At 38.6% G+C, this 24417-nt stretch overlaps 1 protein-coding gene across 5 annotated transcripts in view; it reads right to left on the bottom strand.

Moving 5' to 3' along the window:
* ABCC9 (ATP binding cassette subfamily C member 9) overlaps positions 1-24417 on the bottom strand; it is a 156025-nt gene that overhangs the window by 66884 nt on the left and 64724 nt on the right. For 4 of the 5 annotated variants that reach the window (XM_070789970.1, XM_070789971.1, XM_070789972.1 and 1 more), the window contains 6 exons: positions 19791-19863; positions 18259-18364; positions 11927-11965; positions 10451-10552; positions 7739-7823; positions 5642-5722 (listed from right to left, as the gene is read on the bottom strand). In XM_070789970.1, coding sequence (XP_070646071.1) covers positions 5642-5722; positions 7739-7823; positions 10451-10552; positions 11927-11965; positions 18259-18364; positions 19791-19863 — 486 coding nt within the window. The remainder of the gene's footprint in view (positions 1-5641; positions 5723-7738; positions 7824-10450; positions 10553-11926; positions 11966-18258; positions 18365-19790; positions 19864-24417) is intronic. The other variant, XM_070789973.1, reaches the window with a different exon arrangement.

Below are 24417 nucleotides of genomic sequence, written 5' to 3'. Positions count from 1 at the left end.
TTTCAAAAAATAGAAGAAGAAAGTATACTTCCAAACATTTTACAAAGCTAGTATTACACTGATATTAAAACTAATGATTCCCTGATGCCAAAGACACCATACATACACAAAAAGAAAATTACCGACCAGTGTTTCTGATGAACACAGACGCAAACATCCTTGATGAAATATTAACAAGCCATATTCAACAGTCATTAAAAGATTCATACACCATGAATAAGTTGGATTATTCCAGGGATGCAAGGATAGTTCAACGTCTGCAAATCAATCAATATGATACACCACAATAATAAAATAAAGGATAAAAATCATATGATCAACTCAATAGAAGGACAAAATACATTTGCCAAATTCAACATTCAATCATGATAAAAACTTTGAATAGAATGGGTATAAAGAAAACATACCTCAACATAATAAAGATCATATATGACAAGCCCACAGCTAATACCACACTCAATGGTAAAAAGTTGAAAGCTTTCCCCTTAGGATCAGGAATAAGACAAGGATACCCAGTCTTACCACTTTTATTCAACACAGTACTGAAAGTTTAATACTATGGGGCTTACCAGGTGGCTTAGTGATAAAGAATCTGCCTGGCCGTACAGGAGACATGGGTTTGATTTCTGGGTCAGGAAGATCCCCTGGAGGAAGAAATGGCAACCCACTCCAGTATTCTTGCCTGGGAAATCCCGTGGACAAAGGAGCCCGGTGAGCTACAGTCCACAGGGTCCAAAGAATTGGACATCACTGAGTGACTGGGTCACAACAAACTGTGGAAAATTCGTAAAGAGATGGGAATATCAGACCACCTTACCTGCTTCCTGAGAAATCTGTATGCAGGTCAAGAAACAACAGTTAGAACTGAACATGGAACAACAGACTGGTTTCAAATAGGGAAAGGAGTATGTCAAGTTTGTATACTGTCACTATGCTTATTTAACTTATGTGCAGAGTATATCATGTGAAATGCCAGGCTGGATGAAGCACAAACTGGAATCAAGATTGCTGGGAGAAATGTCAATAGCCTCAGAAATGCAGATGATGCCACCCTTATGGCAGAAAGTGAAGAAGAACTAAATAGCCTTTTAATGAAAGTGAAAGAAGAGAGTGAAAAAGTTGGCTTAAAACTCAACATTCAGAAAACTAAGATCATGGCATCTGGTCCCATCACTTCATGGCAAATAGATGGGGAAACAACGGAAACAGTGACAGACTTTATTTTTGGGGCTCCAAAATCACTGCAGATGATGACTGCAGTCATGAAATTAAAAGACACTTGCTCCTTGGAAGAAGAGCTATGACCAACCTAGACAGCATATTAAAAAGAGACATTATTTTGCCAACAAAGGTCCATCTGTCAAAACTATGGTTTTTCCAGTAGTCATATATGAATGTGAGAGTCAGACATCCATAAAGAAAGCTGAGCACTGAAGAATTGATGTTTTTGAACTGTGGTGTTGGAGAAGACTCTTGAGAGTCCCTTGGACTGCAAGGAGATCCAACCAGTCAATCCTAAAAGAAATCAGTCCTGAATGCTCATTGGAAGGACTAATGTTGAAGCTGAAACTCCAATACTTTGGCCACCTGATGGGAAGAACTGACTCATTTGAAAAGACCCTGATGCTGGGAAAGATCGAAGAGGGGAGAAGGGGATGACAGAGGATGAAATGGTTGGATGACATCACGGACTCGATGGACATGAGTTTGAGCAAACTTCGGGAGCTGGTGATGCACAGGGAAGCCTGGTGTGCTGCAGTCCATGGGGTCGCAAAGAGTCGGACACGACTGAGAGACTGAACTGAATTGAAATGAACTGAGTGACTGGGCACACATACACTGGAAGTACTATGTCAGATCAATTAGTCAAGAAAAAGAAATGGCATCCAAATAGGAAAGGAAGAAGTTAAACTGTCTCTATGTACAGATACAATGTGGAAAGAGTAGTCTCTTCAATAATGATATTGGGGAAAGTAGACAGCAGTGTGAAAAAAAAAAAAAAAAAAAAACATGGGCCACTATTTTACATCATACACAAAAATGAACTCGAGTGGATTAAAGACACGAACCTAAGATCTGAAACCATAAAACTCTTAGAAGAAAACATAGTGGATAAGCTCTTTGATGTTGGTCTTGGCGATGCTTTTAAAATTTTAATACCAAAAACAAAGGCAACAAAAGCAAAAATAAATAAATAGAACTACGTCAAACTAAAACATCTCAGTCCATTAAAGAAAATCATCAACAAAATGAAAAGGCAACTTATGGAATGCGATGAAATGTTTGCAAATCATGTATCTTATAAGTAGTTAATGCCCCCAAATATAAAAACCTCATACAAATCAATAACAAAATATCCAAACAATCCAATTAAAAAATGGTCAAAGGATCTGAATAGATATTTTTTCCAAAAAAGTGAAAAAATGGCCAAAAGGTACATAATAGTACTCAACATCATTAATTATCATTAATATTAATATTATGATTTATCTGGGAAATACAAATCAAAACCACAAAGAGATATCACTTCATACCTGTTAGATTGGCTATTATCAAAAAGACAAGAAATAACTAATGTTGGTGAGAATGTGGAGAAAAAGGAATTTTTGCATTGTAGTTGGAAATATAAATTGTTGCAGCCACCATGGAAAAAAGTATGGAGGTGTAAAGGCTAATTTGATCAAGTTTAATTAGAGTTTACAGCAAAATCTAAAACCTTTCAACTAATTGTTTGTATGATCTTTATAGATAGATCTTTTAAAGATAGATGTAAGATCTTTATAGATAACAATAATGTCTCTTTCTCCTTTGTTTCCTGTGTACCCAGCACAGAAGATGGCTCTGATGACGCTCATTAAACACTGATGGATGGAAAGGAAGGGAGGGAGGGTAGGAGGGAGGGAGACAAAAAGAAAGCAAAAGACAACACAGTAACTTGAGAGTAATCATTAAAAGAAGAAAATAAGAAACAGCTGATCACAAAAACAGAAAAAAAGGAAAAGTACTCAAAAGATACGAAGTTCTAGCTCACACTCTGTCACTTACCAGCCATTAATTCTCAGGTAAGGCATTCCACCTTTCTATGTATAAGTTTCCTCTCTTCCCATGAGGAAACCACCTACCCTAGCAGCACCGTCATAAGAATCAAATGAGATAATACTGCGATTCAAAGTGCTTTGTGAATTTTTAAACAATCGAAGGGTAAAATATTGTTATCTAAGAGAAATTACTCAAACACATGAATTTGAGTAAACTCTGGGAGTTGGTGATAGACAGGGAGGCCTGGAGTGCTGCAGTCCATGGGGCTGCAAAGAGTAGGACACGACTGAGCGACTAAACTGAATTGATTGATCAATAGTATTCTGTTGCTGCTAAAACATTATTCAATTTTAGGCTGCTATGAAGAAAGTATAATATTTAGATCATAAGCTCCATTAGTTTTAAGACTGTCTGAGTTGATCAGAGTGCATCTAGAACACGTTTTTTCAAAGGGACCCTAACAAACACTATTATACTCAGAATTAAGAGAAGTTATAAAGATAACATAACTGTTGAAGAGTTAAAAATATTAAGCTTTATCAGCCTACAGAAAAGTAAATTATGGCAAGTTACAACAATAATATTAAAATATTGAGTTGAGTTACAACAATAATATTAAAAGAAATATATTTGCTGTTGCAGAAGCAGAATGGAAGCCAATTAATGGAAAATATACAGAAGCAGATTTTAAGCCCATAATAACTTTCCAATAATAAGAGCTATCTGAGGCAGGCAGAATAATGGTCCCCAAAGATGCCCATGTTCTAATTATCAGAACCTGTGACAATGATATCTGAATGGCAGATGTGCCTTTGCAGATACAGGCATATCTCATTTTATTGCAATTCATTTTATTGTGCTTCACAGACATTGCATTTTTTTTTTTTAATTGAAGGTTTGTGGCAACCCTGTGTCCAGCAAGTCTATTACGCCGTTTCTCCAACATTTGCTCACTTCATGTCTCTGTGTCACATTTTGGTTGTTGATGCTGTTCAGTCGCTGAGTTGTGTTCAACTCTTTGCAAACCCACAGACTGCAGCATGCCAGACTTCCCTGTCCTTCACTATCTCCCAGAGTTTGCTCAAACTCATGTCCATTGAGTCAATGATGCCATCCAGCCATCTCACCCTCTGTCGTCCCCTTCTCCTCCTGCCTTCAATCTTTCCCAGCATCAGGGTCTTTTGCAATGAGTCAGTTCTTCGCATCAGGTTGCCAAAGTATTGGAGTTTCAGCTTCAGCATCCAGTCCTTCCAATGCATATTCAGAGTTGATTTTCTTCAGGATGGACTGATTTGATCTCCTTGTAGTCCAAGGGACTCTCAAGAGTCTTCTCCAACACTACAGTTCAAAAGTATCCCTTCTTCGGCACTCAGCCTTATTTATAGTCCAACTCTCACATCCATACATGACTACTGGAAAAACCATATCTTTGAATAGACAGACCTTTGTTGGCAAAGTAATGTCTCTGCTTTTTAATATGATTTCTAGGTTTATCATAGCTTTTTTTTTTTCCCCAAGGAGCAAGTGTCTTTTAATTTCATGGATGCAGTCACCATTCACAGTGATTTTTGGAGTCCAAGAAAATAAAATCTGAAGTGATGAAAAATGAAGTGATGGGACTGGATGCATGATCTTAGTCTTTTTAATGTTCAGTTTTAACAGGTTACTGCTAGATCCTGCTATGTCTTTTACAGTGTTGTTTTCTGGAAATTTTGGGGGCAGGAATTCTTAGAGACATTAACCTGAAGTGCACTTCCAGTACTATGCCCAAATTCTACTTTCATACCCGTAATGGATCCAAAATTCTGGAGTGCGAAACTCTAAAATCAAGCCACTTTCTGAAGATGTTCATTAGATGGAGTGAAAAGTTTAAAGGTCGGAGAACCAGATATACACATGGTTGACACATGCACAGAAGGAGAAGGCGGAGGAAGGATGGATTTACATAGCCTGCTGGTCTCTAGGTACTGTCTAGTTGTACACTAAGTGATTTTTGCTACAATCTGCTGGAGGAATAAAACTAGAGTAAATTCATAATCAATACCATCATCCATTTTTATTTGTATATCCATAGGTTATCAACCCAGGATATACTACAGAATCATCTACAGAGCTTTTTTAAGATATAGATTCTAGACTCTGTCTTTATAGATAGTGATTTAGTAGATCTAGGCTGGTATCAAGATTTTTAAGAATAATTTCAGAAAACTTTACAGATAAACCTTAACCACAGCCTGAGTTGCATACTTACTAACCCTTATGCCCACCAAAAGTATATTTTCCAGCCCTTCTTTCTACCAGCAAATATAAATGAGAAGACTTATAATCCTGTCCAGTTCATTCAGCACCATCCACACCTTTTCATCAATGATCCTCATGGTTTAAGAACTCATAGAAGCAATCATTTGGGAACCTCAGTCCCTCGGGGTCCTTCACTCACGTCTTACATGTTGATTTGATTTGTACTTTGAGGATTTGTTTTGCCTTAATTCTCTGTGATTTCACAAGTTAAATCTTTCCTTGAGTTACTTATCTCCTTAAAGACTCATTTGTCCAGAGAGAAAGATGAAGTAGAAAGAAAGGGAAGACCATACATTCTTACCAAAAAGACAATGTTGGTATTTTGATAGAGAGCTCGGGCCACACAGATTCTTTGCCTCTGACCTCCACTCAGGTTGATGCCCTAGAGAAGAAATACCCAGTAACATCCACCATTTACAGTAGTAAATAATCTGCTGGTTAAAAAAAAATTCCCTAAAAATACAAACTTCTCTTTAAAAACCTTAAATTAATTTTAATTTATTTATTATATAAATTTAATAAATTTATGTAGTTTATTAATTAAACAGTGATAACATCGGGAAGATAAAAACGCAAGCTTTCTAGTGGTCAACACTTGAATTATATTAAGATCATCTTTGACTGATAACATTAATCTTCTTTTCACTCTGATAGTTGGCTCTGCTGTACAAAAATATTAGTAATGAAAAACCAAAATGAGTGCTGAAGACTGGAAGTAATCTCAAATTGTTTCTGGTTTCATGAATTGTGTCTGTAGTATGCTTAATACATGTCTCTTAAATTCAATATTATAAGTTGTGTTCAAGTGAGCTTCCCTGGTGGCTCAGAGGTTAAAGCGTCTGCCTGCAATGCAGGAGACTTGGGTTCGATCCCTGGGTCGGGAAGATCCCCCTGGAGAAGGAACTGGCAACCCACTCCACTATTCTTGCCTGGAGAATCCCCTGGACAGAGGAGCCTAGTGGGCTACAGTCCACAGGGTCGCAAAGAGTCGGACGTGACTGAGTGACTTCACTTTCTTTCAAGTGAGCTATACAGCAGTATGCTTTTATAATCAAGTGTTAATTATACAAATGTGAAAAACTACTATTTACTGAGCACTTAGTATGTGATGAAACTCCAGTACTTTGGCCACCTCATGTGTAGAGTTGACTCATTGGAAAAGACTCTGATGCTGGGAGGGATTGGGGGCCGGAGGAGAAGGGGACGACAGAGGATGAGATGGCTGGGTGGCATCACTGACTCAATGGATGTGAGTCTGAGTGAACTCCGGGAGTTGGTGATGGACAGGGAGGCCTGGCGTGCTGCGATTCATGGGGTCGCAAAGAGTTGGACACGACTGAGTGACTGAACTGAACTGAACTAGTATGTGATGAGCTTCCCTGGTGGCTCAGATGGTAAAGAATCTGCCTGCAATGTGGGAGACCCGGGTTTAATCCTGGGTCTGGAAGATCCCCTGGAGAAGGCAATGGCTAGCCACTCCAGTATTCTTGCCTGGAGAATTCCTTGCACAAATGAGCTACAGTCCATGGAGTTGCAAAGAGTCAGACATGACTGAGCAACTAACACTTTAGTAAAATGTGTCAGGCTGCTGTATATGGCTTTCCATTCCTTATTTCTCTTATCAGAGCAATATCAATGTATTGCTCTCCACATGGAAACTAAGGCTTAGAGAAGTTCAGGTCATGTTCTTAAACACTATACCATGCTGCAATAAAAAATAGCAACGAATAACACAGATGACAGAGTCAGACCAATCTCAACTGTCCCAGTGACTCTGACCAGGCAAGTTCTTTAACCTTTCTCTCCCCTGGTTTTCTCAGCTGCAATACGCAGATAACAAACACCTATGTAACAGATATGTTGTAAAAGCAAATAATGCATATAAAGTCTTTTGCTTAGTATTTGACCCTATAAGAGTCAAACACTTTAGCCAACATTGTTATAAAGATTATATACAGGTATAAATATTTTTCGGCTAGTTGGAACAGTATGACGCCAATGTAAAACCTGTTTATACAAAGCAAAAGGAACACTTAAACAAGAATAAATGGATGTTGACAAGAGTGGAAAAAGTTGTCGGAAGCAATCTTGGTTTCCAAACCAATTTAAAGTAAACTCCAAGTTAAGTAAAAATACATTTGATCAAAAGCAGGGACTGGTTCTTTTCCCTTGAGAACTCCTGAGTGGCTAGCAAAATGTGAAGTTCATGTTAGTTACTCAATACATCCTTAAAAGAGTGGCATCAGGAATTCCTGTGCTTCTGTTTCTAGAACTTGTCACTAGGAAAACATAATTCCGGTGCTCTCAGATTTTTTAAATTTTCCATTAAAGGTTAAAGATAACTGGAAGGCTTTTCTGGATTTGTGTTCATTGTGTAATTACACTACACATAGCTCACCCTCTCTCCAATTTCAGTTTGGTCTCCAAATGGTAGTAAGTCGATATCTGGTTGAAGAGAACAGGCGTCTGTGACCGCTTTGTACCTGTGGAAGAGGTGGTTTTAAGTTTTTACATCACGATTAATATACTGCCCATAAACCAAGTCCCAGGTTCAATGTCTCGGAAGCTGAAATAAAACACTTATTGAAGAATTTAGTATATTCTAGCCTCTACTTTAGGCTTGCAGATACAAAGACAAATAGATACTGGTTCCCACTCTTGTGAAACTATTGTATAGCACAGGGAACTATATCCAATTTTTTGTAATAACCTATAATGGAAAATAATCTGAAAAAGAATAGATATACACACAACCAAATCACTTTGCTGTATACTTGAAACTAACATGACATTGTTAGTTAATTATACTTCAATGAAAACTGGTTAAAAAATAAAAAACAACTATTAAATGTGGCAGAAAATTGACACAGAAACATACGATACAAATGTACCTTATTAGGTACGGTAGATGGGTAGTTACAAAGTGCTCCTAGAATATGCAGGAAGGAATGACTAAGAAATAAGTGACATCTTTGCAGAGGAGGTGATTTGTGAGGTGTCTGCAGAAAGATGAACTGTAATTTTCCAGGAATGACAATGAGCGGAGAGAGAAAGGAACTGTACGACAGTGGACAAGTTCATGGTATGCATGAAGGATAAGAGGAGCCTCACTGGGGCTAGAGCATGGGTTATGGGGCGGGGTGAAGTGGGGACAGGGGAGAGGAATCTGTGTCCACACTCATGATGCTGAAGAGAGAAGAAAACAGAAATCGATAAGGACTGACATAAAGTTGACCTAAGGCTGGATCTGGAAACTGGGGTTGACTGGAAATTCAAGGAAGCATGGAGACCGGGAATTCTGGGGAAAATATCAATGGTTTCATTTTCTCAATCACCTGGTCTTAAAATATTTGAGTGATTTTGTTTTTAAATTGGGGTATAGGTGCTGTACAATGTTGTGTTAATTTCTGCTGTACTACAAAGTGAACCAGCTATGTGTACGCGTGTATCTTCTCCCTCTTGGTCCTGCATCCCATCCCACCTCCATCCCACCCATCTAGGTCATCACAGAGCACCAAGCTGAGCTTCCTGAGCTACACAGCAGCTTCCCATTAGCTATCTGTTTTAGACGTGGCAGTGTATACGTCAGTGCTACTCTTTCAATTCATCCCCCAGCTCCCCGCCACTATGTCCACACATTTGTTCTCTAAATCTGAGTCTCTATTCCTGCCCTGCAAATAGGTTCATCTGTACCACTTTTCTAGATTCCACGTGATTCTTCCATTTTCTTCTCCCATTCTTATTCCAGAATGCTGTCAGCCATCTCTTTTTCTTCCGTTTCTACAGTCACTGCCAAATATTGACAACAAACACAGCATGCCCAGATCATTTGCCCAACAACCTTCTAAATGTCTTTTTGCTCTTAATTCAGATTCACCTTATATAAATCTGTCATGATATGGGCAGATCACATTTACTTTGTGAGTCCTCTTTCTAACACTTTGCTGGGCGTCTGGAAAATTCAGATTTATATTGGTTGGCTTTTAAGGCACTTTACTGCCCATCTCAGCCTTCCTTCACAATGGAGTTTGCCACTGTCAATGTACACAGATCCCTTTCTGTCTGGTTTACTCCCAGGCCCCAAGCAATCCCATGTAATTTGAATTTTTCCTCCCACACTTTCCTCTCCCCTCCCCCTTCCTCATGCCTCTCCCCAGGTCTAATTCTCCTTAACTCTCAGGACCCTGCTTTGAGTCTTAGGACACTCCCTACCCCTCGTGAAGGTGGCTTCAGGAAAGGGTCTTGCCTTTGCACACTCCAGTGGATGTTTGGAAGTGAAAATGAAAGTGTCAGTCACTCAGTTGTGCCCAACTCTTTGAGACCCATGGACTGTAGCCCACCAAGCTCCTCTGTCCATGGAATTCTCCAGGCAAGAATACTTGAGTGGGTAGTCATTCCCTGCTCCAATGGGTGTTTAGAAGATGATTGAAAGAAGACATACTCTGGCTGCTCTGAGTAATCAGAACTCTCAGATCCCATATTCCTTCTCTTATTTTTCCATGGTTAACCCTCCTTCTGCAACATACTGGGATTTTTCTTCTGTTTACCAACAACCTCAGCACCACCCTCACCATGCACCCCCCGCCCCCCCCTACACACACAACCTCTGTTTCGGCTGTTTATTTTTGTTGTACAAATTGTTCTCAGTAAGTGCATACGATGGGCTGAATCCCAGTGAGGCTTCTCTTACAAAAGTTGACTTAATAGACCTGGTGATGAGGAAAGAAGCAGGGCAAACAGAGAAGAAAGGAAGTCCTGATACAAAGATTTAAGAACGAGGGGATGGGTGGGAGGAAGGATAAACTGGGATATTGGGATTGATATACACGTACTACTATGCATAAAATAGATATCAAGCATCTGCTGTACAGCACAGTGAACTCTATTCAATACTCTGTAATGGCTTATACGGGAAAGGAATCTTTAAAAACGTGGATATATGTATACTAAAACTGGTTCACTCTGCTGTACACCTGAAACTAACATAACACCATAAATCAACTATATTCCAATAATTTTTTTTAGAAAACACTCCAGAAACTGTGAACCAAACATAGGGATTAGAAATAGTTGTTCTTTTTAGTTCTAAATTTTATACATTCAAAATTACCTCTGCTTGTTGAAAGGACTTCCAAAGGTAATATTTTCTTCTACTGTAGCATTTAATAGCCAAGGCTTTTGAGCTGCATAAGCCACAGAATACCTGTTCCTACTGGAAAATGGAAAAGAAAAACAAAATACCAAAATTACCCAAGAGTGCTGTGCTGTGCCTGTACTTTTGTATAACTAAGGAAAATGAAAGTTGATAAAATATCTCAAAGACAGAAATGAAGAATTTCTAAAAGAATATTTTAATGACCATCAACCTTATTAATTAGTAGTTAAATATTCCACTAAATTAAATATTAGTAGTTAAATATTCCACTAAATTAAATATTAGTAGTTAAATATTCCACTAAATTAAAAAAATTAAATTTTTACAATAATTTAAATAACAGTTAACTCTAAAAGCCACAGATATTTTACTTCATATTAAAAGCACTCTACATTAACTATGAATTTTACAGGAATACCTTTAAAAGGGATGTGAACTGATACTGTAATTATGTGTTTGTGGTTTACTCACATGAACATATTTTAAGGTAAGAGATAATGTAAATATTTCAAAGCAAAGAATAATTTTGAGGAGTCTATTTCAACAATGTAATAAATACACATTTAAAAACCATGTATTTCAATACATATTGAAGCAGTTTATTTTTAAAAAATCATAGTCTCCTCCCTGTGCCCCACTTTTTGGCTTGCAAACTCTACCAGATGTCCATACATCATATTTTAATTTGCAGTAATTAGGAAAATGCATGTGAGTTGAAGATAAAGAGGATGATGAGCTTGGGGTAAGGAAGGGGTCAGCTTAAAATTCACACTTTCATAGTTAGTTATGGTCTGTAAGTACTAATTTAGGAATTAAGGTTAAAAGAGAATAAAGTGTAGAAAAAAGGTAGTTAGAAATGCCCAGTGATCATCCTGAAACATAACGTCTTAGGCATTTAGAGGGCATGATAATATATAGTGTGCTGGTAGTCTCTCAGATAACCATCTGTGCATTAAAACAGTGGTTCCCAACCTCTGGCACATCTGCTTCCCTCCTGCCCCCACCCTCATTCTTTAAGGTTTTCTTTTCTTTTTTTCTTTAAATAGATGAAGTACTTGGTTCTCCAGTTCTAGCTTACAGGCAGATTTCATCACTGTTTAACTCATAAATAATATACATAATAATTCTTTCATATTTATTTTATGAAACCCCAAATCCAATTTGCTAAGAACTGTTGAGTTTTAGTCAAAGTTGAGATCTGCGTGACTCAACAATTGACATGTTGGGCCATTTAGTTCAGCAAATTAATTCTTTTAGCAGCTTCCAGATGTTGGGAACTACTGCGATCAGAAATTTACTAGTCCATTGTAATAAACAACTTTGTATATTATCAGAATGAATAAAATGATTAGGAGTAAGAAATGGAATATCAGGAAAAGTCTGAGGAAGGTAGTTATTCTTATTAAATGCAGATTAAAGTAGAAATAATACCTTCTGGTCGCTTCAAAAGAAGGTTCAGTTTCATTTACACTGCAAGTATGGCAAACAACGTTCATTAATTATGAAATATAAATATAGGATGAATGCGTGTACATATCAGGTAAGAGATAAATATTGTATATATTAAATAGCTACACTTTCAAATGGTTGTTGATACTAATCCCAAAGACAAACCAGATAAATGACAGTCTTCTTTTATATCCTCATCAACTAGGAAATAATTAAGCTTCCAAAAGATAGCACTGTTCTCCATACAAAATTTGGGTTCACACAATAGCCGTATTCTAGCCCCAACTTTGCTCCAACTAGCTGTATAAGTTTGGATAACCTTTATGGAATATTTTCCTAGTCTATATTAGAATTTGATATCTCCAGGCACTCCCTACTGTTAAAATTCAAATTTAATCTATTTAAATTCCTTATTAGTTACCCTAAGGCAAGAGAGGAAGAAATACTTTTTATACTCTAAACTTGAAGGGTTGAGACCCAGCCTGGCCCTTAAGGAACTGGAAAGAAAGACAGACCTGCATATAGGACATTGTAACATTTGGGTATAATTAATTACTGATTTATATGCTTAATGTAAAATGAGGCATTTGACTAATTAAATTTAGTTATACCTATACCAATGGGAAAAATATACCTAAGGACTTATTGATTTTATTATTCTAAATTTTAATATTTTAGGTGAACTCCATCATTTCTGAAATACCTGAATTCAAAACATGTCAGGTAGAAAATCCCCTTCTGGAAAATAGCATCCAATTTTTTGCATGCAGGGTTTGCGTGTACTTTCCTTCAACAGTAAAAGTTAAAACTTGGTATTCTACCAGCTTCCAAGTTCATGGTTGGAATCTTATGGAATGGGAAAGAGTGACTTCTGCAAGCTGAAATCAGGAACAGTATTCGGAAGAAGGAAAGCTAGATGTGGACACAAAGATGCTATATCGTGTCTGATCCAGGAAAGCTGACTCATTGTGTTATTATCCCTTCATGCCCGGCAAAGTCTTAGAGTAATTGAGCCACTGCTATAAAGGCAGTTACACTAAGACATCAGAAAATAGACCACCACAACAGATGGGGTCTGACAGGATGGCTGATGGCATGGGCAAGGTGGAAGAAAAAGTAAGGGAAGCCAGAGATAAATGATGGTTATGTCTTATATAATTACTGGGATTATTACATATTCTGGACTCCCTCCCTGGACCATCCAACAGGTGAAGTGTTTTATTGAGTTCTAGTTCCTGGGATATCAGTAGGAATTATTATTTATCATGACAACTAGGAAAAGACAACTTTAATCAGGCAGAACATTTGCTTTTCAACAAATACAGAGCACACCAGATGCAAGAGCAAGAACCCTGGCTTTCCGACAAGCTTGTAGAATTTTTAAGTCCCTCCCTCATCTCTCTCTTCTTTCTCTTCTGGGGCTACTGCATGTCAGGCTACACTAAAGGTAGCAATTGCCGAGGAGGCATCTATATTTAGATGAATTTTGTGTACCAAGTTCTATCCATGTAGGTCTGTCCTGCATGAGGACCAGTGCCTTCTCTCCAGTCCAAAGTAAATATTCCTTCCTGCAATAGGACAGGGTACTTTACGGCACTTTGTTCCTGCCAACCATGAGGGCACATTTAAAAATAAAATTCATGCAACCAGAGATACAGGCAATGATGAAAGAATGACAGCAAGGGGCTTGGTACTTTACCATACCATTTACTGTTTCACTTTATTTTGTCTTGAAAAAAACAGCAAACAATTCAGTCCAAGGTAAAGTACTTCTCAGCATTTACACAAAATCAACCGATCAATATGAATAATTTCTAAATTAGCTTTATTCTAATAACATTTATATAACTTTCCTTATTGGAATAGGTGCAACAGTTTTTTTCCCAGAATAAGGAGTTATTTTAAATAACTCTTTAAAAAAAGGTCAGCATCCTCTAAGCATTCTTGATTTGAAAATATATTTTATCAGAAAATCATGGATATCATGGGAAAAAATTAAGTAGTTCTTGTAAATAAAGAAAAATAGAATTTTTTTATTAGCTTATCCAATTTTTAGGGGTTAGTTTTTATTGTGTGTGTGTCAGAGCCAACCCAAATATTTTTTGAAGAAAAGTTTAGCCCTTTCTGCTATGGAGAGATGGGATATTCTTAAGGCAAGTATTCATAAAGAGATGATTTTTAAATTATAGTGATTTTATAAATACTTAGAATTTTCTTAAATCCTTTCTCATATTTTCATTTTATTGACTCTGACTTTAAGATATAACCTTTTCTTAACTTTTTAAAAATTAGGATTTATGGGAGATATTTCTTTTCTATTTCTTAAAAAAAAAATCTTAACCTTTATTAAGTATATGTCTGTTTTTATCTCATACTTCCCTCTTTGACTAGCTTCCATGGAACTCAGAGTAGAATTTGTGGCCTATGTTATATAAATATGCAGGACTCCAATACATGCATTTCTACCTATTAATTACTCAGATTATTATTTAAACCTTATTTTCTTTCTTGATATCTTTGTTTTCCAAGCTTTATTATATATGTTTTATTAAATAAAATACTTTACAACTTTTAAGAAATCAGGCTATAAATGGTATAAATTTGTCTAAAAAATATATATGTATACATATATACATATATGTATCTTGTTTAGAAAACTCAATAAATAAACAGACTGTATAAAATGCTTTCCTAATTCCCAAATCATTTATTTATCTATTAACAAAATGATAATAATTCTTAATGATAATACTGGGAGTGAATTTGGCCCAGGTAGAGTAATTCTAGAGAAGATTAGATCATAAGAACATTCTAGAGGTATGAAAATAAAATCTCAAGCTTTTTCTGTCATGGTCTCTAATTCTTTCTGTTTTAATGCTAATGAAACCAGGTAAAAACAAAACCCAAATAACTTCATTATGGCCATACATGTCACATGATATAATTTAATTCAGTAAAACTTGCTCCTCAAAACCTGCATCCATCCAAGATGGAAGGTGACGGTGGTAGGGCACATGTCACACAGCATCTGGCTTTAGTGATCAACAGGCCCCCCGAGTGAACGAAACTGCAAGGGGCAGTTATTCACCGAGCTCACTGCTGGATACATACTAAACGGTTTCACATCTACAACTGCAACAGGAATAAACTGTACCCTCCACATTTCTCAGCTTTCTTATTCCACCAGCGATACCAAAAATAGGATTTACAGTTCAGCTGTTTCCAGCTCAAATTTCACATCCAAGCATTTCCGTCTCTTAATTGGAGTTTAAAATAGAACCTATTCTCAAAATGCCTGTAAATAGTTTTGACTCATTCTGAAGAGATGTCTGTGTATGTTAACAGTAGATTAAGCCACATGGAACTTACAATGATAAGAACTAAATGGACATGTGCAAGTCGAGGGCAAAGTCTCCCCAGCACAACTAACATTTGGAACCAGATAATTCCCTGATGTGGCGGGCTGTCCTATGTGTTGGAGAATGTGTGTTAGTTGCTCAGTTGTGCCTAACTCTTTGCGACCCCATGGAGTGTAGCTTGCCAGGTTCCTCTGTCCATGGAATTCTCCAGACATGAATACTGGAGTGGGTTGCCATTTCCTTCTCCAGGGAATCTTCCCAACCAGGGATAGAACCCAGGTCTCCAGCATTGCAGGAGGATTCTTGTGAAGGGCTGTCCTGTGTTGGAGGATCAGTTTAGCTCAGTTCAGTTACTCAGTCGTGTCTAGCTCTTTGCGACCCCAAGAATCGCAGCACGCCAGGCCTCCCTATCCATCACCAACTCCCGGAGTTCACTCAAACTCATGGCCATCGAGTCGGTGATGGCATCCAGCCATTTCATCCTCTGTCATCCCCTTCTCATCCTGCCCCAAATCCCTCCCAGCATCAGAGTCTTTTCCAATAAGTCAACTCTTTGCATGAGGTGGCCAAAGTATTGGAGTTTCAGCTTCAGCATCAGTCCTTCCAATGAACACCCAGGACTGATCTCCTTTAGGATTGACTGGTTGGATCTCCTTGTAGTCCAAGGGACTCTCAAGAGTCTTCTCCAACACCACAGTTCAAAAGCATCACTTCTTCGGTGCTCAGCTTTCTTCACAGTCCAACTCTCACATCCATACATGACCACTGGAAAAACCATAGCCTTGACTAGACAAACCTTTGTTGGCAAAGTAATATCTCTGCTTTTGAATATGCTATCTAGGTTAGTCATAACTTTCCTTCCAAGGAGTAAGCATCTTTTAATTTCATGGCTGCAATCACCATCTGCAGTGATTCTGGAGCCCAGAAAAATAAAGTCTGACACTGTTTCCACTGTTTCCCTATCTATCTGCCATGAAGTGATGAGACCAGATGCCGAGATCTTAGTTTTCTGAATGTTGAGCTTTAAGCCAACTTTTCACTCTCCTCTTTCACTTTCATCAAGAGGCTTTTTAATTCCTCTTCACTTTCTGCCGTACAGGTGGTGTCATCTGCATATCTGAGGTTGAGGTGATTGATATTTCTCCCGGAAATCTTGATTTCAGCTTGTGCTTCTTCCAGCCCAGTGTTTCTCATAATGTACTCTGCATGTAAGTTAAATAAGCAGGGTGACAATATACAGCCTTGACGTACTCCTTTTCCTATTTGGAACCAGTCTGTTGTTCCATGTCCAGTTCTAACTGTTGCTTCCTGACCTGCATACAGATTTCTCAAGAGGCAGGTCAGGTGGTCTGGTATTCCCATCTCTTTCAGAATTTTCCACAGTTTATTGTGGTCCACACAGTAAACTGTGTTGGAGGATATATAGTAGCATTTCTGGCCACTATAAAGAAAGCTGAGCACCGAAGAACTGATGTTTTTGAACTGTGGTGTTGGAGAAGACTCTTGAGAGTCCCTTGGACTGCAAGGAGATCCAACCAGTCCATCCTAAAGGAGATCAGTCCTGGCTGTTCATTGGAAGGACTGATATTGAAGCTGAAAATACAATACTTTGGCCACCTGATGCGAAGAGCTGACTCATTGGAAAAGACCGTAATGCTGGGAAAGATTGAGGGCAGGAGGAGAAGGGGACGACAGAGGATGAGATGGTTGGATAACATCACCGACTCAATGGACATGGGTTTGGGTGGACTCCGGGAGTTGGTGATAGGGAGGCCTGGCGTGCTGCGTTTCACGGGGTTGCAAAGAGTCGGACACGACTGAGTGACTGAACTGAACTGAATTGGCCACCACCAACTAGATCAGTAAGCAGACCAATTCCCTTAGTATGACAACCAAAAAATGTTTCTAGACATTGTCCAATGTTCCCTGGGGATAATCTGGATGAACATCACTGCAGTGATTTTCTGTAGACTGTAGACTGAAAGTCTACAGTCCAATATCATAGATAAGCTGTTAGCAATTTCTCCATAATGACTGTGGAGGTTGGGGTGGTCTACCAGGTGTGTGTGTGCATGTTAAGTCGCTCAGTCGTGTCCTACCCTTTGTGACCCCATGGACTGTAGCTCACCATGCTCCTCTGTCCATGGGATGCTCTAGGCAACAATACTGGAGTGGGTTGCCATGCCCTCCTCCAGGGAACTTCTCGACCCAGGGATTGAACCCAAGTCTCTTTTGTCTCTTGCACTGGCAGGCGGGTCCTTTATCACTAGCACCACCTGGGAAGCCTGTCTACCAGGTAGATCAAACTAAATAAATAAATATGACTTATTCATTGTTACACAATTATATACTAGTATGTTCCTGAGTCACCTTATTACTACAATGTTTTTTTAAGAACCCAAACAACCATTCAAACATTCAGAAGACGCACAATGTCTTTGTGGATACGCAACACTAGCCTGACATAGCCACATCCCTAATGAGACACTTTAAGTCTCTAGTTTAAGTTGGATGTGAAGAGAAATGAATGATTTCTCAGTCTCTTAGGAAGAGTTTCAGAAAGATTATTTGATATTTCTTCTCTGAACACTGGACCACTAAGGCTCTGTGTGCATTTAAACTTTATAAATAACGCAAATTTTCTTTGATTATAGGATAAATTTTTAAACTTTATTTATCTGTGTTGTCCATTTAACTTTCCAAATTTACCTTTACAATCCTTATCTTGCTAAAAGCAATATATTAGTTTATACATAATATAAACCTCTATCGTGAATTGTTTTATCTTTTTAAATTTATAATATTTAAAGTTCCCACTAATTTGTTTTTTTAAAGCTGTGCTTATTTCCAAGGGGCTCTCAGACCTCGAACATGGGAATCTACTGTTCTCATTCCTTCCCTTGGGAGATCATCGGATGTGTGACACCAACAGAAACTGATTAAAAATACACATACTTGCTCCAGTGAACTTTTCCTTCCAAGGTCTGCATCTCTCCGAGGATGGCAAGGAGAAGAGAGGACTTCCCACATCCCACTTGGCCCACAATCATGGTTAACTGACCTAGAGAAAAGAAATAAAGGATAATAACAGGATAAGAAAGAATTCACTTATAAAATAAAATCAAAACACATTTAGAAAAGGCTGATGTTTCACAATCTATGGCCCAGTTTTGGTCCCCAGAAATAGTATTCTTAAACAGCTCCTTTTCCTGATACATAAGGTTTCTGGAAAAGGGAAGGAAAATTAAAACCTATAGGTCTTGATATGCTATTTTTAAAAATACTTATTTGGCTCTTCTGGGTCTTAGCTGTGGTATGGGGGATTTAGTTCCCTGACCAAGGATCAAACTCAGCCCTTGAGGTCTTAGCCACTGGACCACCAGGGAAGTCCCTTGATGTATTATTTTTAAATTATGAGAAGAACTGACTCTAGTAAAAGCAGCAGTGAAATACTTGCCTAAGTCACCTAGATTAGTATTATCTTTATTATTCAATTCATTCTGGAGGAAAAGGTAATTTTGACTGCTGCTAAGTCGCTTCAGTCGTGTCCGACTCTGTGCGACCCCATAGACTGCAGCCCACCAGGCTCCCCCGTCCCTGGGATTCTCCAGGCAAGAACACTGGAGTGGGTTGCCATTTCCTTCTCCAATACATGAAAGTGAAAAGTGAAAGTGAAGTCGCTCAGTCGTGTCCGACTCCCAGCCACCCCATGGACTGCAGCCCACCAGGCTCCTCCGTCCATGGGATTTTCCAGGCAAGAGTACTGGAGTGGGGTGCCACTGCCTTCTCCAATTTTGACTAAAACAGATAATTAAGATTAAAGTGATTAATCACTTTAATCAGTTCTTATTTTGATTTGCATGTTTAATAGAAAAATTCCAAGTTACTGACCATGAGGCCAAGTAAAAAAATATTTATATTCAATTATCCAAACATTTTAGTAAAAGCTATACAGTATTTGTCTTAAATATCTGAAAACTTCATCAGTTTTCTTTGGGGATAGAAAACTACTTTCTCAAACACTATTTCTTTAAAATCTTTCTTCAGCAAAATGAGAAATTAACTACTCCATTATTTAAATGCCACAAATCAGCAAATAAACTAAAAACAGTTCATTTGGATGGTAAATAATTTGTTCAAGGTCCCCACTCTGTAGTGATAGGCAGGTCTTATAATTCCCAGTCATTCTCTCAGAGATACAGGGATTCATGAGCTCCACAGTGCAAACAGATAACTATCAGTAATGTTTGTCTTTAAGAAGTCTTTCCTTTTGTTAGACTTAGTTATCTTGGAAAACCACGGTCGTGATAATGAACAGATACAAACTTGATGTTAGTTCACAATGTGGCTTTATATTATTGCATGATGAATTATTTAAATGAAAGCACTAATGCTTTGGAGGTGACAAATGTTTTCCCCCTGAATTCACAAAAATAAATTTGTTCCTTAAAAAAAACAGTTACAAGCTAGTAATAAATGATTCTTACCTGTTGGAATTCGAATATCGATATTGGATAAGGTTGCTAAACCACTGCCCCATGAAAAGTACCCATTTGTGACCTAGAAAATAAGAGTACAGAAATTTAATTATGACACTACATAAATATGTGGTTTCACAGGATAAGTCCAATTAAAATAAATTTTCTTTATAAAGCACTGGAAGACTTTCAACACAGTAGAACACACAGTGGCAAAATTCTAATTTAGAGTCACGACTATTTAGAGGCATAGATGAAAAACAAAAAAGAATGGAAGGGAGAAGGTCTTTAAATCAGTGATATTATGAAGAATGCTAAAAATTACAATAATTTTCCCTGAAAGTGTGCGATAACTGGATCGTTTATATGTGAACATTCTTTGAAAAGCAATCACTCAAATATTATCCAGTGTAACTCTGACATGGATTATTCTCTCACTGCTGCAATTGCCAGAAACCTGGTGAGGTAAAGCCAAGAAGAGAGATAACTACAAATTACTGCAACAAATGACTTGTTAGCTAAGGATGAAGGCTTTGTAACGAATGTATTTCCTGAACTATGTGGACTTACTGCTATTCATTGATCTTGAAAGAGTAGAGGGGAGGAAGGAAAAAAGCACAGAAATGAAGCAACAGTACTTGGTGGTTCAGTTCAGTTCAGCCCCTCAGTCGTGTCCGAGTCTTCACGACCCCATGCACTGCTGCACACCAGGCCTCCCTGTCCATCACAACTCCCGGAACTAGCTCAAACTCATGTCCATTGAGTCACTGATGCCATCCAACTATCTCAGCATCTGTTGTCCTCTTCTCCTTCCACCTTCAATCTTTCCCAGCATCAGGGTCTTTTCAAATGAGTCAGTTCTTCCCATCAGGTGGCCAAAAAATTGGAGTTTCAGCTTCAGCATCAGTCCTTCCAATGAATATTCAGGACTGATCTCCTTTAGGATTGACTGGTTGGATCTCCTTCCAGTCCAAGGGACTCTCAAGAGCCTTCTCCAACACCACAGTTCAAAAGCATCAATTCTCTGGCATTCAACTTTCTTTATAGTCCAACTCTCACATTCATACATGACTACTAGAAAAACCATAGCTTTGACTAAAAGGACCTTTGTTGGCAAAGTAATGTCTCTGCTTTTTAATCTGCTGTCTAAGTTGGTCATAGCTTTTTTCCCAAGGAGCAAGCATCTTTTAATTTCATGGCTGCAGTCACTATCTGCAGTGATTTTGGAGCCCAAGAAAATAAAGTCTGTCACTATTTCCATTGTTTCCCCATCTATTTGCCATGAAGTGATGGGATCGGATGCCATGATCTTAGTTTTTTGAATGTTGAGTTTTAAGCCAGCTTTTTCACTCTCTTTTTTCACCTTCATCAAGAGGCTTTTTAGTTCCTCTTCACTTTCTGCCATAAAGGTGGTATCACCTGCGTATCTGAGGTTATTGATTTCTCCCAGCAATCTTAATTCCAGCTTGTTCTTCATCCAGCCCAGTGTTTCTCATGATGTACTCTGCATATAAGTTAAATAAGTAAGATGACAATATACAGCCTTGACGTACTCCTTTCCCTATTTGGAACCAATTTGTTCTTCCAGTTAGTTCAGATCTAACTATTTCTGTTGCTGCTAAGTTGCTTCAGTCGTGTTCGAGTTAGGGCCATACAATTTCTGTCCTTTATTGTGCCCATCTTTACATGAAGTATTCCCTTGGTATCTCTCATTTTCTTGAAAAGATCTCTAGTCTTTCCCATTCTATTGTTTTCCTCTATTTCTTTGCATTGATCACAGAGGAAGGCATTCTTATCTCTCCTTGCTATTCTTTGGAACTCTGCATTCAGATGGGGTATTTTTCCTTTCCTCCTTTGTCTTTAGCTTCTCTTCTTTTCTCAGCTATTTGTAAGGCCTCCTCAGACAACCCTTTTGCATTTCTTTTTCTTGAAGACGGTCTTGATTACTGCCTCCTGTACAATGTCACAAACCTCCATCCATAGTTCTTCAGGCACTCTATCTATCAGATCTAATCCCTTGAACCTTTTTGTCACTTCCACTGTATAACTGCAAGGGATTTGATTTAGGTCATACCTGAATGGTCTAGTGGTTTTCCCTACTTTCTTCAATTTAAGTTTGAATTTGGCAATAAGGAGTATACCTCAACAATCAGTAAGACAGCAAAGAAAAAGATCTTAGAGTCATCCTAAGCAGTCAATTGTTTTAATAAGTATCACGAAAACTTGACAGTTTTATTAGTTACAAAAATGGGAAACAAAAGAAGTATAACAGAACCCAAGAACTGGAAAGGTTAATAGTGACAGATGAGAGGATAGCTAGTTCCTAAAAAATTAGAGGAAACTACAGTAAGGCTACACTTTGCTCATAAATTAATATTTTGTCTCCAAGCCCCAAGTAATGAAATTTCTAAGTACATTTTTGTTTCAGAATTTTGCAGAATAAATTGGTAATGTCTAAATTATAACTAAAAAATCCTTTAAAAGCTCTTAAAATGAACAACGGGGAGGGAGGAGGGTTCAGGATGGGGAACACGTGTATACCTGTGGCGGATTCATGTTGATATATGGCAAAACCAATACAATATTGTAAAGTTAAAAAAAAAAAAAAGGATAACCAAAAAAAAAAAAAGAGTACAAAACTTACCTGAAAAGGTTAGGCCATGTTTTTCCATATATGTTTTATTTAGCTTGGAAAATGTATGGCATTTAATAATATCTAATCTATATCTTAGAAGAAGGCAATGGCAACCCACTCCAGTACTCTTGCCTGGAAAATCCCATGGACGGAGGAGCCTGGTAGGCTGCAGTCCATGGGGTTGCACAGAGTTGGACTGAAGCGACTTAGCAGCAGTAGGAGCAATCTATATCTTAATATAATGTTAGTAATATTAAATTAATTAATATCTACATAAATACACAAGACATTAGTCCTGGAAGGAGCATAGCCTGGAAGGACTGAATTATTGATCACTTTATAAATATCTGCTGAGTCTATGTGAAGCTCTGTATTAGGACTGATGGGGGCTACAAAGAAGGAATAAGTATTCTCCCTGCTTTCCTTGAGCTTATAGTCAATTGTCTAGTTAAACCAAGACATGAGAATATGGGATAAGTAACGAATAGAGACGCATGCCATGGGAGCATGCTGGGGCCATAACTCAGGGGTCGATGGATCACAATCATCCTTTGCTAAGAACAGGTTCTTTGGGGATTCTCTCATGGCTCAGATAGTAAAGAATCTGCCTGCAATGCAGGAAACACAGGTTTGATCTCTGGGTCATTAAGATCTCGTGGAGAAAGGAATGGTTACCCACTCCAGTATTCTTGCCTGGAAGACTTCCATGGACAAAGGAATCTGGCAGGCTACAGTCCATGGGGTTGCATGACTGAGCAATTAACATGAATGAACAGACAAAAGTGTAATAGCAGTTCATAAGGAAAAATCACTTACATTAGAAATGAAAAAAAAAGGAAACATTTTGGAAAAGAAGGTCACTTAGCTAGTTTTAGAAAATATGCTGAAATTCAACATAGGTAAAGAGCTCAATGATAACAGGCCCATGATCAGAAAACCATAAAATATGTTGTGGGAAATAATGAATAGATCTGGCTGGGGCAGAGGTTTAAGATACAGTGTGCACATATACTAGGTTGCTTCAGTCATGTCTGACTCTTTGCAAACCTATGGACTGTGGCTCACCAGGTGTGACTAAGTGACAAAGGGATGCTTAAAGAAAAGCTATGGTCTCCAAAGCTGAGAATCCCTCTTTCTCGGGGACAGTCGAAAGTGGCCTAAACACAGTGCAGATACAGACTAGCTGGTGAGAGGGCCAGCATGGAACTGAGAGGCCCTCCATGACAGCTTTATGTCTTCAGTGGATTGGGAGGGAAGTTATCTTCAGAAAGAGGAGGCGGGAGGAGAGAGAAGGAGATGAGAGGAGACTGGTGACAGACGAAGATCTACTGTAGCAGATGGAGAATCACTGAGGGAAGGCCAGGGAAAGGATTGCCAAGGACCACAGGGGTCAGCTGAGGGTGGAGGTAATGAGGCTGTGGCTGTGCCAACTTGTACCATTGAGTCATTTCCTCCACAGAGCACAGCAGCCTGGGTATAGGAGCATAGAAGACACAAAGTTGGATAGTTCCAGGAGGATGTGAAAGTGCTGGGAGAAAAGGCTGGGCTCAGATTACTGTAGGCTTCAAGGAGCTTAAAAGCCAACGCCAGTGAAGGAGGTCTGGGAGAGCTGGAGGATAGGGTTGTGCTGCCGGTGACTGCTGGTATAACAAAGGTTAAAAGACCCCACAGGGACTGCGCGTCCAAGTGGTGGCCAATGTGAACACAGGTGAGGCTGTGGAAAAGGACTGATGGTTGATTAAGGCATTTGGGGGCTGGGATACTAAATGCAGGGAGATTTCCAGGTGGCTCAGTGGTAAAGCTCCTGCCTGCCAGTGCAGAAGACGTAGGTTTGACCCCTGGGTCAGGAAGATCTTCTGGAGAAGGAAACGCCAACCCGCTCTAGTATTCTTGCCTGGAAAATTCCATGGACAGAGGAGCCTGATGGGCTACTGTCCATGCGAGCGCAGAATCGGACACCACTGAGCAACTACAACAACAATTTGAGCAAACTGTGGGAGA

Source organism: Bos indicus, chromosome 5 (assembly GCF_029378745.1).
Source record: "Bos indicus isolate NIAB-ARS_2022 breed Sahiwal x Tharparkar chromosome 5, NIAB-ARS_B.indTharparkar_mat_pri_1.0, whole genome shotgun sequence".
In the NCBI taxonomy this organism is placed as follows: Eukaryota; Metazoa; Chordata; class Mammalia; order Artiodactyla; family Bovidae; genus Bos; species Bos indicus.
This window is presented reverse-complemented; position numbering and strand designations above follow the sequence as displayed.